Below are 16968 nucleotides of genomic sequence, written 5' to 3'. Positions count from 1 at the left end.
TAAAATCTTCAAATACAGTAGACATGGAGATAACAGAGTATTTACACTGCATATGAATGACTTAATGGAGAAAGGAATATGTACCCGGATATCTAGGCCAATGGTCTAGTCTGTGTTTCATTGTCCCCTGAAGCATTAAGATATACAGATGCTGGGGCTATTGTGGGATGGGGTCATTATTATTCCAGAGTTCTACTGCTAATTGATATATAGCCAAGCCAGGATTGACAGTTATTGCCTTAGATTTAGATGATGGGTACTTATGTAAGCAACTTTATAATTTTGCTCAGAACTTCCTGACATTCATTGAAAAGAGGAAGCAGCAGTTTCATGACTCTTTGATATCTTAAAAACTTGGATCATTGAAAGAGGCACTTTCCCACCTCTGTGAGCCTGATACAGTTTAATTTTTTAGATGTTTACAACTGTTTACTGTCTTTATAGTTTTGTCAAAGCATTCAGAAACATTGTTTACCTGGAAGAGTTTTTATTGATATTTGAAGCTGGTGGAATAATTTTAAATTATAACTGTGTGAATGCATGAAGCTCAGTGCAGACCAAAGGTTGCTATTTATTCATCTTTGAATTTTCAGCCCCTCACAGATTCCTGCACATACCACAGAGGTATTTTATAAATGCCTTTGGAATAGATGGGTTCAAGTGTTTAATTTCCTGGTGAACTAAACTGTTATAAAGAGAAAGCTTAGGAAATGTAGAGTTAAGAGATGATAAGTGTGCTTCCTAGACCATCTGTCACTAAGATCAATTGTTTCTACTTGGCACTGTAGATTTATTTTATTTTATTTTTTTAGAGGGGAGGGCAGCTTGGATAAAGTTCAAAACAAAACAAAATTAAAAAAAAAAACACTCTTAAGTTATTCTGTTCTTCTCTGTGTAGTGGCTCAGTCAGTACAGTTATTTAAAAAATTGATATTTTATTACTCAGTAAAGATGAATGCATTCAGTGCTTATTGCATTAGCAATACTATTTTAACAACTGTTAGCTGTTTCTGCCTTGCCACTTTGTAGTCTATGTTTGATGCTTGAACCTTAGTGATACTTTTAAAATACAAGTCAGATCATGGTACTTCTGTTTTCAGGACCTTTCAATGATTTCCAGTCTCACTCAGAACTAAAGTTTAAGTCCTTACAGTGGCCCATGGGTGGGACATACTCTCCACCCTGTGCCCATTTACATTAGCCATTTCTCTCTCTTGGGTAGTTCTCCAGCTGCTATGTGCCTTGTCTGAGAACAAGATGGACATGTTCCTGCCTTTGCACCTGCACCTGTCCCTGCCTATATGTGGGATGCTTTCTCCAGATCATTGACATGGCTATCTGTTCTCACTTTATTTATTTATTTTTTGCTTAAATATCACTTTCTTGTCAGGTTTGTCAGACCTTGTTTTAAATTCCATCCCCCTTCCCACATGCCCCAACTCCTTGTCCCTGCTTCCCCACACCGCTTTTAGCTCTTATTACACTTGGATGTTTTACATGTTTTAATTTTTAAAACTTATCTTTCTCTTGTGAATAAAATATAAGCTCCACAAGGCTAGGACTTTCTGTCTGCTTCATTTGCTGTTTTATCCCTGTCTTCTAGAATAGTGCTGGACACAGTATGCTGTCAATAAATATTTATTGAGCAAATGAGTTAATGAAGCAAGCAGTATACATAGTAATAACATAGAATTTTATGGGACTTGATATTTTTATTTTAACTTAAGTGACATAGTATGGTAAAAATGTTCATTTTTGTCAAAAAGTTTGCATCTGGGAGTGGTGGTGCATGCCTGTAATCCTAGCTACTTGGGAGGCAGGGAGAAGCAGGAGGATCAATGAAGGTTCCAAGCCAGTCTCAGCAACTTATCAAGGCCTTAAGCAAGTTAATGAGAAACTGTCTCAAAATAAAAAATAAAATTTCCTAGGGTAATTTTATGTAAATGAGAGAAGGAAGCTAGTTAGCTAGATGGTAAAGAGCCTGTGGGTTCACTCCTCAAGCCACTCCTACCTCCACCTCCACCTCCACCCCCACCCCTGCGCCAGACCAAAGATACAAATTGTTCAGTCTAATAGCACTGCTCAGTTAATAAAATGTAAAGAAGAATAAGGCTTAGTCTGTCCTCTACTTTTTTTTTTTTTTTTTTTTTGGTGGCACTGGTGATGAACCCAGGGGTGCTCTACCACTGGGCTACATTCCCAACCCTCCCTTTCCTATTTGTTTTGAGATAGGGTCTCACCAAGTTGCAAGGGTTGGTCTGGAATGTGCTGTCCTCCTAACTCACTCTCGATTAAAGGTGTGTGCCACAGCAACCAGCTCCATCATCTACTTTTCAGGGATGAATTTGATCTATTATAAACCCATTCCTACCCCGAGGTGACTTTTTTGACACAAATACTATGATGTATTTAAAATTTTGGATTCAAGCTTATATAGTTCATTTTATAGATGGAATGTATTTTGAGAATGAACTTATACATGTTAGTGAAGAATATAAAAAAATGTAAAAGCTTTGGTAAGAAATAAGTCAGTGGGAAAATTCTTGACTTAGATGTTCTTAATGAAACATTGTAAATTAAAATGCAAGTATAATATGTTCCAAAACCTTGTAGAAGGTAGGTTTACCTTTTGCCAAAGTCTGAGTCCCATCAGTGGCCTTCAAGGCTCTGCTAGCCCCTGCATTTCACCTCTGACTCCTCTCTTGCTCATTTTACCCTGGCCACACTGGCATCCTTCCTCTTTGTTGGCCAGGCATGCTTCTACCTTTGGTACAGTTCTGGAAAATTATATTTCACAGAGGACAGCAAGCTTTTTGAAAGAATAAGCTGTTACTTGTACACACAAATTATCTAGAACTGTGAATAACCTGAGTGGAGAATGCAATCAAAGCAAAAGGAAGAGTTTGTTTCAAGAAAAGAAGAATGAAGCAACAGTGTTGAGTGCAATTGGGCAAGTAAATAAGAAAGGATTGAAAATGTCATCTGGATTTTATAACGAGGTGGCCAGTCATGAACTTAGCAAGAGTTGTTAGAGTGGAGTCATGTAAATGGAGTCCAGGTAGCATGAATCGAGTATGTGAGGAAAAAGGAAATTATAGCAAGTACAGATGATTACTGAGACATTGGCATTGAAAAGGAAAATAAAGGATGCTAATGGAGGGGGATTAAACATTTTTTTATTTTAAAATTTTTTATCAGAGAGCCTTGAGGCACTTTTCAAAACTGATGTGAAGGATGCAATTGTTGTAGACATTGATTATATGAGAGAAGGATGAATTAATAGTATAAATCTTGAGAAGGTTGGAGAGGATGGAATATGAGGTGAAGGACCCGATGTTCCATAGGAGAATAGCTTTTTTACATAGTGATAGGAGAGAAGGAAGCTAGGATTGGATGCTAAGTTGGACTTGAAGTGGGTGCAAGTGGCATGTAGATTTGATTCTTGGAAAGAAAAGGGAGGGATTACAGGTGTTTGCCACTGTGCCCAGCCTGTTTTCTTTCAAAACTAGGATTTATATCATTTGTTAAGAATTATGAGTTAGGAAGAGAATTACAGTTTTGAAGAAGAATAAATAACATAATCACAGGGAGTGATTGCTTAGCTTAAAAGCAGTGGCAGTGTCCTCTGTAGTTGGGTGATATCAGCATAGAGTTAGGCATCAGGGACTTGGATTAAAAACAGACTTAAACATTTTGCCTCTTAGTTATAGAAAAGAAATTTATGGAGTTCCTACAAAGTATAATGTATTGTGAATAAGACAATTTTTGTATCCAGGCCGCCCATAAATTTATAGTGAACCTTTCTCATATGCAAGAAGAGGTGAACAATACTTCAAAGGTCATAGCTGACCAAGGAAGAGATAGGTTTTTAGGTATGGGAAAGGTTTCAATAAATGTATTTGGGTGGGGAGTGGTATAAGGAAGAAAAGGCCAAAGAGTGGAGGTAATGTGTTGGTACCATGTTAGTGGAATGAGGAGTAGTCCAGCTTGTCCTAAATTATCCTTGAATCCGTGTCTTTCTGTGTAGTATGAAACATCAGAGAAGTTGAGACTTTAAAGAAAATTTTATAAAAATATATGACCCAATAAAGGAGCTTATATGCATACCTATTATAGGGAAACTTTGAGTAGTCATGCAATGTGTAATGAGCTTTATACAGCATTGTAATTTCCCAGCATGGGTATGAGGAATTCATAGAGCTCTCAGTGTCTTAGTATCATTGTTGTGATCTATTCAAGCTTCTCCCCCACCCTGCCCCTCTCAGCAGATTAAAAGAAAATTCCAAATTTGAATCCAGAACTTGAAAAAATGCCAGTTGTCTAAATACAGTACCATATTATGATAAATATAGCTATTGAAATTTTAAAATCTATTCACAAAACTTTGTTTTAATATTCATAGCAGAACTTTTTTGGAATGTTATCTGAAAAACAGAGGACCATTTTATCATCAGAGCTGACTATTAATTAGGCTATTGTTTCAGATATAAAAGTTGATCTGCCACTGAAATTCTATTTGAATATGTATAGTTCCAAGCTTGCTTTGTGTATTTAATAACTTTAGTACCATAATTACTCTGTTTACAATTAAATTTTGGTGAATATGCTAATATGGAATATACCAGTGAGTGATTTCAGCAAAGGGCAGTATTGATTTGCATCTTGATGTGCTTTTCAGTTGCATCTGCATTCCAGTTAGTATCAAAGGGAAAAGAAGCAGTCAGATTATGTAATGGATTATGTGATAAAACTTTTTTCTTTCCTGAAACCTCTCTGTTGCATTGGCTACTATAATAGTAGATTTGAGTGAAGTTATCTGAAATTAATGCAGAAAGATTTAATTTGGTTATGGGTTGTACCCTCCAGTGTATTCTTTAATGGAAACCTTAATGAAGATATTGGTTTCATTATTAGAAGAAGTCTGGAATGTACTAATGCAATTGTTTAATTCAAATTAGTATTTTAGAACACTCGTTAACTACTAAGGCAAGGACTTGTGCTTATGTTACTTTTGAGAGCAGGGATTTGATTTTAAATAATTCCCCTTTCAGAAATTATCTGAAAAGGAACAAGGAGATTGAGATACAACAGATTTTATATTCTCAGAAACTAGTAGGCTTCTTATAATAGTCCTTAACTAGAAAATAAGAGGCACTTTCAGAGCAGTGAGGTCAACTAGGAGTATGGGAGGATATTGAAAGGGACACTGAGGTGTAGACACAGATCCCAGACAAAGCTTGCAGAATCCTGTTCTCCAAAGTAAGTGCATCCCTTGAGAGGCACACTACTAAGCTTTTGTTTGGAAGAACATGAGAGTATTGACAGAAAAGGATGTTAGGCAATGTTATGATATCACAATGTCTTATGTTGTTGTTGTATTAGTGTGTATTCATATATAAAAGAATATCATTCTATACATGTGTGCAGTTATCAATTTATGGCCTCTCAACTCCAGTTTTTCCCCTTCTTTGTTCTGTTTAATACTTGAGCTAGACTCTGTAAATATTTTCTCTTTTCTGGAGTAATGTTAGGTTTTGTTGGTAGAAGGTGAGAGGGGGTCACTGCAAGACATAGCAGAGGAAGGGGCTTCTCTTGCTGTTGTTGTCTTTTTTCTTCATTTGTTCGTTTTTCTCTCTCTCAAGGTCCAGCTGCCAGCAGTGCTTTCTCTACTGTGAGTGTTTTTAGCACTGCAGTAGGCAGCTTATTGCTCCCACCAGTACTCTCCAATGGACTGGCTTCCAGCTTACCAGTACTCCAGAAAACTCTACCACCCAACAGGGTATTGCCACAACCACTCCAATGAAAAGTACTCTCTTGGGTACTTTCACTTAGCCTTTGAAATAGTAACAGTTTGCCTGCATTTTCTATTCCCACATTCCTTAAAATTGTTTTTTATTCCCTTTAGTGGTTGACCACCTTTTATAAATTAATAATTTTTGTATTAGATTCTGTTTAAATTACTTATATGTTTTCTGTCTTTTGAGTGAACCCTGTTATAACTCATGATTTGTGTAATTTACTATTAATTTTGCATAAATAGAGTGAAATAAATCACAAGTGTACAGTTTGATTAACTTTTAGGAAGTAAACATACAGTTTAAGTATCATCAAGACTGGCTTTAAAACATTGCCAGATCCTGAGGTACCTTCCTCATGATGCCTTCTTCCAACTCTTAAGTCATTTCCTCCCGAAAAAGTATCCGCTGTTTGATTTCTGTCACCAGTGATTAGGTTTGTTTTTATTGAAATTCACATAAATGAAACCATATAGTATTTCTTCTTGTCTGGCTTTTTTCCCCCTCAACATAGTGTTTGGGAGGTTAATCCATTGTGTTATATTTGCTTTCTTGTTAATGGGTATGTGGGTTCCCGGTTTGTGGCAATTGTGATAAAAGCTGCTATTATTTCTTCTATTTGTCTTTTGATGGACATATTTTTGTTTGTCCTACGTATACACATAGAAGAATTGCTAGGTCAGTTAATTAACTACTGTCAAATGGATTTTTCAGAATGGTGAAAATGGTAAAGAATGTGAGAGTCCCAGTTGTTCTACCTTCTACCAACACTTGGTATTGTCAGACTTTCACAGTTGATGTCTTTAAAAAAACCTTTAAGGAATAGATATTTAAATGCTGTTTCGATGTTTTAGATTGTGTTAAAAGAAGAAAAGCTTCCAGAAATTTTTTGTGAAGTGAGCATATTATTAATACCTAAGTATGATAGAAGACAATTAATTTATAGATCAGTCTTATATGAATTTTGTTTCTAAATAAAATGTTAACAAATAGAAATAACCCAGAAGCACATTAAAGAATCATCATCACCAAGTATAATTTTTTTTTCCCTCTAGGAACAGTTATGTTGAAATGCCCTCTACAGTATGTGGTATACTAACTGCATTTCTTTACATTTTTTTTATGACTCTCAACACTTTGAAGAGACAAGATGTTGAGTAAATGCTTGTTTACTAATACATTGTCCTTGAGCCTCTTGCACCCATGAGAAGCAGCCCTTGAGCACAGACATGGCCATTGGTTGCCTGAGGTCATCCTGAGATTATAGGGAGCAGCAGAAGGGAGTCCTCCACATTTTTTTTTTTTTTGTTAGGAGCCACATGTAGGAGTTTCATCTAGGTACATTTTAAAGAAATATTTCTGTGTCATAGTGATTTCTTTTTGTCTGAGCCACAGAGTATATGTCAGTGATTCCTTAACATTCATGTGGAGCTAACTTAGGTGTGAGTATGCTTTTAACCCAAGGACAAAGTTAGTTTCAAATATTATTGATATTTTTCATACTTTGATTTTTGCAAAGAAATCAATTAGCTAGGAACTATATGTTAATACTTTTGTTCCTGTAGCAAGGCCAGGGTTCCCTAGAGGGTCTTGGGTCCAGGATCTTCACGTCCTGAGCCAAGAATTGAGCAAGAACTGAGAGGTTAACAAGCAAGACAGAGGTTTATTGAAATTGAGAGAAAACGCTCTGTGAGAGTAGATGGATTGAGCTGCAGAGTAACTTGGAGTCCCATCTACACAGTGGAGCTCACTTTTACTTTTGGATTTTGGATTTTATTTGGGCAGTGTTAGTTTTTCCACCTTTTCCTGGGGTGGATCTGGGGTTGATTGACTCCTTGATTTGACAACAAAACCTGGCATAATTTCTTCTTTATTACCCATGCATAAGTGTCCCCTACCCCCCCCACACACACATACACAGAGGGAAGCAAACTGCAATGCTAATGAGATGCTAACTAGTAATAAGTTAACTTTAGGTCAGTTCCTGGGCTATTACATAGACTGAAGATCTTTGGAAGACTTTCCCTTCATCTTGAATTCCTTTTGTGGTCTTCTACATTTCTCCCTTTAACCACAGGATGACCCAGTTTTCCCTTGAAGGAAGGGGCTTCAGGTAGAATGTTGAGAGAGTCCTTGGTAGAGCTGAGAGTCATAAGGGGTGTTTCCTTCCCCATGCCCTGTCTCCTGCCAGTCACTTTTATGTGAATATTTTTTGTGCTTGGTTTTCTTGGGTTGCTATGGTACATTTAAATTCCTTGAGCACTGTGGGTTCCCCTGATGTGTTTGAGAAGTGAGAAAAAGAAGAACAAAATTGATTAACCATTTGGAAAAAGCTGGTTTCCTACCTCATACCAAAATAAATACAGACAGATCAAAATTTTACCAGCAAAATATATACCATAAAATAATAAAAGAAAACATGAGAGCCATTAAAAGGTTTTTTTTTTTTTTTTTTTTTAACAGTGGAGGTCTTTCTGAGGGTGTCATAAAATCCAAAAGCTAAAAATAAACAATGTGAAAAGGTAAGTTGGGAATATTACTTGCAATACAAAGAAGTAATTTCTTTAATACATAATATATAAGAATTGCCTATCAACAAAAAGCAAGAATAACAATCTGAAAGAAAATGAACACAGTTCACTAATAGTTCACAGGAATTGAAGTACAGATTTTGCTTAGAAGTCTTTTTTCTTTTTGTTGACTGGGAATGGGATGAGCTTACTGAGTATAAAAAGGTTTCCAGTTTTGATCCCTTAGTGATTGTTAATTATAGGAGGAGTAGTTTTTTAATGTTTAAAATTATATACAATACAGAAAACTCTATCAAGCAAACAGGTTTAATGAATGTATCTTTCAAGGTGGTCTCATGAGCACCATCTTAATCAAGAAATAAAACTTTGCCTGCCACATCTCCCATCCTAGTCACAATTTCCACATGCTTACCCCAAGTAAAGTCTATCTTTTATGATAACCGCTTTCTTATTTTCATTGTTAACTTGCACCCCCTAAGTACTGTGATTTAAATTTACCTGCTTTTTCTTTTGTTTTAGATATTTTAAGTTTTTTAAAGTCCAGTTTCCTTTTTCCCTATTCTGGTTCCTCCTTCATTTGTTGAAAATTGTATGTGCTTCAGGATTCCCACAGGAGTTTACTGATCACATTCCTGTATTAGTTTATCATGTTCTTCTTGTCGTATCTTGTAAATTAGTAGGCTTGATCAGATTCAAGTTCTGTTTGGTTTTGGTTTATATTTTGGTGTAATTGCTTTATGGGTGGTGGTGTGAATCAGGAGACAAGTGGATCTCTCTCTTATTTCCATGGTAGTTGCTACCAGTGCTTATTGCCTGGATCCATTAATTCATTAGGAGATAGAATTGGGGAAAATGGTACTAATCTAAAACCATTCTTTTTTATTAGCTGAAATATTTCTTAAAGAGAAATTTCTCTTCATTTTCTATTTGCTTACCCAGTGGTACAATTCATGCATGAAAGAGGATAAAACCTTGAGTTTTCTCTCTTTGCCAGTTTTTATAATGAATTGGTTTCCTGTTATTCTCTTAAAATTTATTCATTAGGATTTCTTTTGTGAACTCTTGGATATATCCATTTTATGTGTTTGAATGCATTGTGATTATTATTTTTACTGACTCAAATTTCCCCTCAGTTGGAGTATCTTTGAAACTGGCTCCTTAGACTATTTTATATAAACCCTGGTGGTTTTTGATAACTTTCTTGCCATTTAGTACTACAAGATGTCCTAAGCTTCTCTTAGAGATTTTCCGCTCCAGAACTGGAATCAATTATTAAAGAAACCTAGTTTCTTCTAATGGAAACAGTTTTCTTTACAGTTCACCACCAGGATGTTTGTGCTTTCTGGGTTGCTCATTATATCTAAACTTTTTTGTGAATAGGGATAGGGAGTACAAAGTTTCGAATACATATGTATGTGTGTACTTTTTGTAAAAGGTGAACTGTCTTATAAATTAAATGTATTTTCTTTTTTTAGAATTTTTAAAATATTTATTTATTTATTTTTAGTTTTTGGCGGACACAACGTCCTTTTTTGTATGTGGTGCTGAGGATCGAACCCGGGCTGCACACATGCCAGGCGAGCGTGCTACCGCTTGAGCCACATCCCCAGCCCTAAATGTATTTTCAATACAACATTTTAATGTACTTCTCCTTTTTTTATCATTTATATCTCCTTTCTTCCAAATTTGAATTGTGATTTTAAAGACACCAAGGATAATAGAATAAGAATGTTACTTATTACAGTAGTCTCCCTTTATTCACAGGGGAAATCATTCCAAGATCCCCAGTGGATGCCTGAAACCACAGATATACTGCGTATACTATGTATTTTCTTTTATATACATACCTGTTGTAAAATTTATACCTGTCGTAAAATTTAGAGTAAGAGATTTAACAACAATAACTATTAATATAAAACAGTTATGAAGGGGCTGGGGTTGCGGCTCAGTGGTAGAGTGCTCGCCTTGCACATGCAAAGCCCTGGGTTCAATCCTCAGCACCACATAAAAATAAATAACTAAAAAATAAATATTAAAAAAAAAAACCCCACAGTTATGGAGCTGGGACTGTGGCTCAGTGGTAGAATGCTTGCCTGGCATGTGTGAGGCACTGGGTTTGATTCTCAGCATTGCATATAAATAAATGAACAAAATAAAGGCCAATAAAAAAATTATAACAGTGGCAGAATTATAATTATACCTTAATAAGTTATGTGTGTCTCTTTCTCAAAACGTTATTGTACTAATTCTTCTTGTGGTGCCTATCTGATGAGATGAAGTGACTTGGACATTATAAAGTGGTCTTAGGCTACTACTGCTCATCTTTTTTGCTTGGAAAAAAGCGTTGCATTATTGTGACAGTCAATGGTGATAACCAAGATGACTGCTATGACTAATGGGCGCTGAGGGTATGCAGCATGGACACAGTGGACAAAAAGATGAAACGTGTAGGTCTGAGCAGAGTGGTATGACTCAAGATTTCATTGTGCTACTCAGAAAGGCATGCAGTTTAAAATGGATGAATTGTTTATTTCTGGAATTTTCAATTTAATATTTTCAAACCTTGTTCATCCTTGGATAACTGAAAGGATTTGTGAGGGGCTATTTTACTTATTTGCATCATTCCACATTTATGGACACAATAGCTTTAGTTAACAAAAGCAAGTATCACTATAGTATGATTACTGGAAAGTTGCTGCTTTTATATATATATTCTCCCACTTTTTATATTGGAATATGTCTGCATTGTTTGGATATATGCCCATTTTATGTACTCCATTCTCTCCTTTGTAACCCTTTTTTTCATTTCAGTTCTACACTTGTATATGTATGCATATTTATTAATTTAGTGTGCAGTAGTATTGATGTTTCCTTAGTGCTTTTGGATATCTGAGACTTGGTCTGTAGTAGATTCTTGTTACCTTTTTCCCTGTTAATAACACTTCACAATATTTGTACTTTGATTTTCCCTATTATATGTATTGGTTTTCTTTGTTTTATGAATTCGTGATTTTTCACATGAAACATTTTCATTGGCTGGATATTGTGGCATACACCTGTAATTCCAGCGATTCAGGAAGCAGAAGCAGGAGCACCCCAAGTTTGAACCCAGCCTTGGCAACTTAGAGCCTGTTTCAAAACTAAAGAAACAAACAAATAAATAAATAAATAAAGGGGCTGGAGATGTAGATCAGAGGTGGAACACCTTTGGAGTCCATCCCCAGCACTACCCAACCAAACCAAAAAAACCACTTTCTCATCTTTTTTGCCCTTTCTGAGTTTTTGTTTTTTTCCTTTTCGCTTTCTGTTTCTCTTAAGCCTAAAGTATTTTTCTTTTTAGCCTGCTTGCCTTCTAATTTAGTCTTCATTTCTGAATCTATTTTTCTTTTTTTTTTTTTTTTGGTGTAGGGAGTCGAACCTGAGGTTCTGCCACTGAGCTAGCTGTACACCTAGCTCCTTTTATTTTTAATTACTTTTTTTCTGCCACTTAATTTATGAGTTTTTCTAATGACAATTTTTGTTAATCTTTGTATATAATTTTTATTTACCTTGTTTTGAAACATTTATGGCTTTTAATTTTCTGGGAAGAAGTGTTTTTCTGAAGGGATATTTTTGTTCTTTTTTCCCCTTAATATCAATTTTGTGTGGGACTAGACCTTGATTCCTTTCAATTGCTGAGATTTGTATACAAGTAGTTTTCTTTATGTACAGTTAGTTTTAGTTGGACTTTTGAATTATTTCTAGAGGTCCCTCTCTATTTGTTTTTGTGTAGTCTTCTAAAATGTGGAGACTAGAACCCAGATGCACTTTTATTAGAACTTTGTATTATCCTCGTGATGCTACTTTGGATTGTATCCTCAGCATTTTCTCTTTAGCTTGGGTGGAGCCTGGCTGGTTACTTTGGAGAGTTGTGTAGTCCAGCCTGGTTTGTCTTACCTGCTCAAATTCTGGGCTTTTGGAGATAGAGATATTGCTATCCGTGGGTTTGGAGTTTTGCTTTTATGTTGTCCTGTCTGCTGTTGGGGGGAATTCAAGGAGATTAAACAGCTGTGCTGCTGCAACTACCAGGTTCAGGGTTAACCTTGAGCCTAAATTCCCTCCTCTGTTAAATGGAGGTGATATTGTGGTCTTCAGAGTTTTGAGAATGAATGAGATCTACTTAAAGCATCTAATCTAATGTCCCAAGTGCTCTCCTAAGGGCCTGTTGTATTTAATTGTATTTTGTTTTCATAATACAATAGTATTGTGTACCTGTCACATCAGTGTTAACCTTTATAAACTACTCATGGCATTGCTATAATGTGTGCATTCTATTTGGTGCACCTATCCCCTCAACTTCATGGAAGGATTTTTTAAAAATAGCATTTTAATTGTAGATGATATGTAATTGAAACTTAAAACTAAATATTTTCCTTGAAAGTAATTTCATAGATCATTTTATTTATAGTCTCCTATCCAAGCTAAGAGATAATGAAATTGAATTTGAGCCATTATAAATCAGAATTAGCAGATGTCCTTAACTTAAGTGTTGGGATAAGTAGGAATTTGAACAACCTCTCTGCACAGAAGCTTTCCTTTAGGAAAAATGTTTTGAACACTACTGAGATTATAATTATGAGTGTTGCTTTGTTCTGTCTTACAGTGAAAAATGCCTCGTGTGAAAGCAGCTCAGGCTGTAAGACAGGGCCCTGCAAAGAGACGTCTTGCAGAACAATTTGCAGCTGGGGAGATAATAACTGACATGTCAAAAAAGGAATGGAAACTAGGATTACCCATTGGCCAAGGTGGCTTTGGCTGTATATATCTTGGTAAGTGTATGACTACTTCTAATCATCAATCCAAAGATTTATGTGCTTTCTTATCAAAATGGTTTCTCATTTATGAGCTATTATTGGATGTTCCTAATAATCTGCAGTCAACTTAATATTGTATGATTAAGCAAAAATGCATCTCTGACAGAGGAGTAGAAGATTGCTCATTTAATCAGAGTGGAAAAAGGATAAAATATATGTCATACTATCACTAGTGTGCACTATGGCTTTAGATTTTTAAGGTATTTTATACAATTTTAATGTCTTGAGAGTCAAAGCTATGTACTTCTTTTCTCCCCCATTTCTACCCAACTAGAATTTATTCTCTCTTTGACAAATTTTACATGTCTTTTACAGGTGTGGATTTTTCCTCTCCTTTCTGCACAACCCAAATAATCGGTGTAATGGAATTAGGAGAATGACATGGAAACTGCATATTGGGCTTGATCAAATGTACCACTAATTAACGTACTTACGTTGAAATTTTTGGAGATATATTTAGAACTTAGAAATTCTGTAGGTTAAATTATTGATTTAAAAAATATTTTACCTGAGTATTTGTAAAGCTTTCTGCTTCACCAAGAATATTAGTAGGGGTTGTATTAACAGAGCATTTTGTATTAGCTTTTGATATTTCTCTTTAAATTTTCCAATTGTTGTTGTTATCCCACCTCATCTCAATTTAGTTATTTAACTGTTTATTAATTTCTCCATGGAAGTTTATGAAATTGTACTTTTAGCCATGGAACCTTTTTTTTTTTTTTCTTTCAAGCTAATAGTGTAGCATAGATGAGAATCACCTGGAAACTTGTTAGAACTGCAAATTCTTAGGCCCTACTCCAGACCTGTGCATTCAACACTGTAGGAGAGGGCCCAGCAGTGTGTTTGAAGTTTGAGAACCACAGCACAGGTAATATAGCAACTGCTCTTACTCAAGAGAGTAACTTAACTTCCTCTGCCATCAGTGGGCTGCACTTGGTCAGCTGCAGTCTCTTGGCCTGTCTTCATAAAACATAGCTTCAAAATTGGTGGTTTTCTATATCTTATACATTGTATAAGACTCATATAGGCAGGGGAAACTTGTCTTTGGGAAAATCAAGATCAAATTCCTTGATCTTGTTTAGAGTCATACCCATTCCATTGAATTAGGCTGTATTTGACTTCAGGGGAAAATCTTCATAAACCCTGAAGAAGTAATAGCTATATTAGCCAAGTGGTTTAGGAGAAATAGGGTAGGTTATATGTAAGTTGTCTCTACTGCAGGATATTTGGATTTATGACTTGTTAATGGCAACTTGTCTGTAAACAAGTAGACCCTTTTTCTATTAACTTGCTTTAATTTATAACCTTTTGCAAATTTGAGACTTGCTCTGCATGTGTGTTAAATGTTTTATTTGTATGTATTATTAACAGGTGCTATCTAGTGTTCTTTTTTTAACATCAATAGTTTTATATCACTATGTGGTAAAACTTTGCTTTTGTAAACCTGGGTTGACCAATTTGAAAAGAATGGATTTGCTTGAATATGGCTGCCTCTAGTTCATCTCTTTGTACCCACTTATACATTGAAACACCATATTCAAGATCATTTTCAGTGTCTATTCATGAAATTAATAGATTGCCTTGGAAATTTCATTGATTTTTTTTTTTTTTCCCCCTGTAGCATTTGATACTATATATCTTTCTTTCTCCCCCCCCCCCCAAAAAAAAAAAATGCTTCCACCATTGTCTTCTTGGTACACTATACCTTCCCCCCTTGTTTTCTTCTTCTGGCTGTGCTTAGTTAACTCATTTTTAAGTACTCATATGTTCTTCAGCTCTCCTTCCTTGTCTCACTTATCCCTCTGTGTATTCTTTCAGACTGATCTTATTAGATTTCATGGCTTTTGTTACTTCTCTTTATTTTTGATTTCCATATCTTTCATCTATAACCTAGGGCTTGATCTCCAATATTCAGGCCCATGGCCAGTGGCCTACAACAGGTCCCTAGATGGATGTCCCATAGACATGTCTTAAATTTATATCATATTATATTTTCTGATCATGTCATGATTAGGAGAGGATTATCTGAATAAATGAAACCTGTTAAGCTAGATACTGGGAAGATGTTCTTGCATATTCCCTCATTAATTTTTCTAGTACCTTAGCTACTCCTATTGCTTTAACTGTGACTTCTCAAATCCATCTGTTTCTCTCCTTCTTTCCTGCCAGTACCCTAGGTTAGGCCATTATCTTGTCTGTGCTGGACTCACACTGAGATTCTTTCTTCTCATCTAGTCCTGGCCTCCTTGCATCCCATTGTTCACAGTGTGGCCTGAGTGGCCTAATATGCCAATCAGATCATTTGATCATTCTGTTTAAATCTCTTTAGTGATCTCCAGTGCCCTTAAAGAGCCAGACTTTTTTTTTTTTTTTTTTTTTTAAGAATGGCATACAGGGGGCCTGGGGATGTGGCTCAAGCGGTAGCACGCTCACCTGGCATGTGTGCGGCCTGGGTTCAATCCTCAGCACCACATACAAACAAAGATGTTGTGTCCGCCAAAAACTAAAAAATAAATATTAAAAATTCTCTCTCTCTCTCTCTCTCTCTTAAAAAAAAAAGATTAAAAAAAAAAAAGAATGGCATACAGGACCCTATATATGTTTGTTTTCACCCCTTTTGTTTCCTCAAATCTATGCTTCAGCCATCAGTCTGCCCTTTGTCTCTCATCTGTGCATATGCTGCTGCTGCCTTTTTTTTTTAACTTACTGATTTATTTTGCTTAACCAATACATCCAACATAAATCATTTCAACATATAATTAAAATAAAATTGCCAATGTGATAATGTCATGGCATGGAGCATGTGGCAGGGCCAAGCTGCTCACCTCATGATGGAAAGAAAGCAGAGAGAGGACAGGACCAGGGTCCCAATAGCTCCTTCAAGGACATGTCCTGGATAACCCATTTCCTCCACTAGGACCCACCTCCTGAAAGGTTCCACTAGCTCCTAATAAGCCCCATCAGCTAGTGACCAAGCCTTTAACAGATGAACCCTTAGAGACACTTAAAAATCCAAACCATAACACTGTTGTCTGTTATATGCCACATATTTATCTATTCTTCCCCTTGATGGACATTTAGGTTGTTTCTATGTCTTGGCAACTGTATATAATGCTTCAGAGAAACATGGAAATGCACATATCTCATTGAAAACTTTATATGATGCTCCTTGCTCCTCAGAGCTAAGTGTAGAACAGGTACTATATGTTTATATTCCCCTTGTGTTTACCCTTGCTTAATAGTTTCCACATGCCTTGAAATTACTTTTTTAAATTCCAGAATAAACAGGTACTTCTTGACGAGGACAGCTCTTATTTTCCTTGTGCCTGGCATATTTTGCACTTTGTACTGTTTGAGTGAATTATTGAGCTTGCTTTCCTTCCCACCTTTCCTCATCTGAATTATCTAGTATTATTGGGATGCTATCTTTATTTTAATATTCTGTTAAAAAATCTGAACCTGCTTTATTACTAATTTAATATCCAAGTGACATTCCCTGGGGCTGTTCCTCAAGGAGCTCAACCTCTTCATCTGCCCATATTAGCCATTTTTATCAGTTGGTCTTTCTTCTTTAGTCTGAAGTATTTTAGCTGCAGCCCTTCTAAACACTGCTGCTTCCCAGCTGATTTGTAGTTTCTTGGTTTCCATTGCCTGTTCCTCTTCATCTCATCAGCTTCTAATGTGAGAGTGCCTTAGGGTTCAGTCCTAGAATTCCTTCTTTACTCTTTCTACACTCATTCCCTAGGGGATCTCTTCCAGTCTCAGAGCTTTAAATAAATAGTGTATCTC

General features: G+C 35.9%; 1 protein-coding gene across 6 annotated transcripts in view; it reads left to right on the top strand.

Moving 5' to 3' along the window:
• The window catches only part of Vrk1 (VRK serine/threonine kinase 1), a 79163-nt gene that overhangs the window by 21340 nt on the left and 40855 nt on the right, over nucleotides 1-16968 (top strand). For 4 of the 6 annotated variants that reach the window (XM_076847982.1, XM_076847976.1, XM_076847981.1 and 1 more), the window contains one exon: nucleotides 12969-13134. In XM_076847982.1, the coding sequence (XP_076704097.1) occupies nucleotides 12975-13134 (160 nt within the window). In that variant the 5' untranslated portion in view covers nucleotides 12969-12974. Of the gene's footprint in view, nucleotides 1-8258; nucleotides 8318-12968; nucleotides 13135-16968 lie in introns of all 6 variants that reach the window. The other 2 variants (XM_076847979.1, XM_076847977.1) reach the window with 1 other exon arrangement.

This window comes from Callospermophilus lateralis, chromosome 3 (assembly GCF_048772815.1).
Source record: "Callospermophilus lateralis isolate mCalLat2 chromosome 3, mCalLat2.hap1, whole genome shotgun sequence".
NCBI classification, from domain to species: Eukaryota; Metazoa; Chordata; class Mammalia; order Rodentia; family Sciuridae; genus Callospermophilus; species Callospermophilus lateralis.
This window is presented reverse-complemented; position numbering and strand designations above follow the sequence as displayed.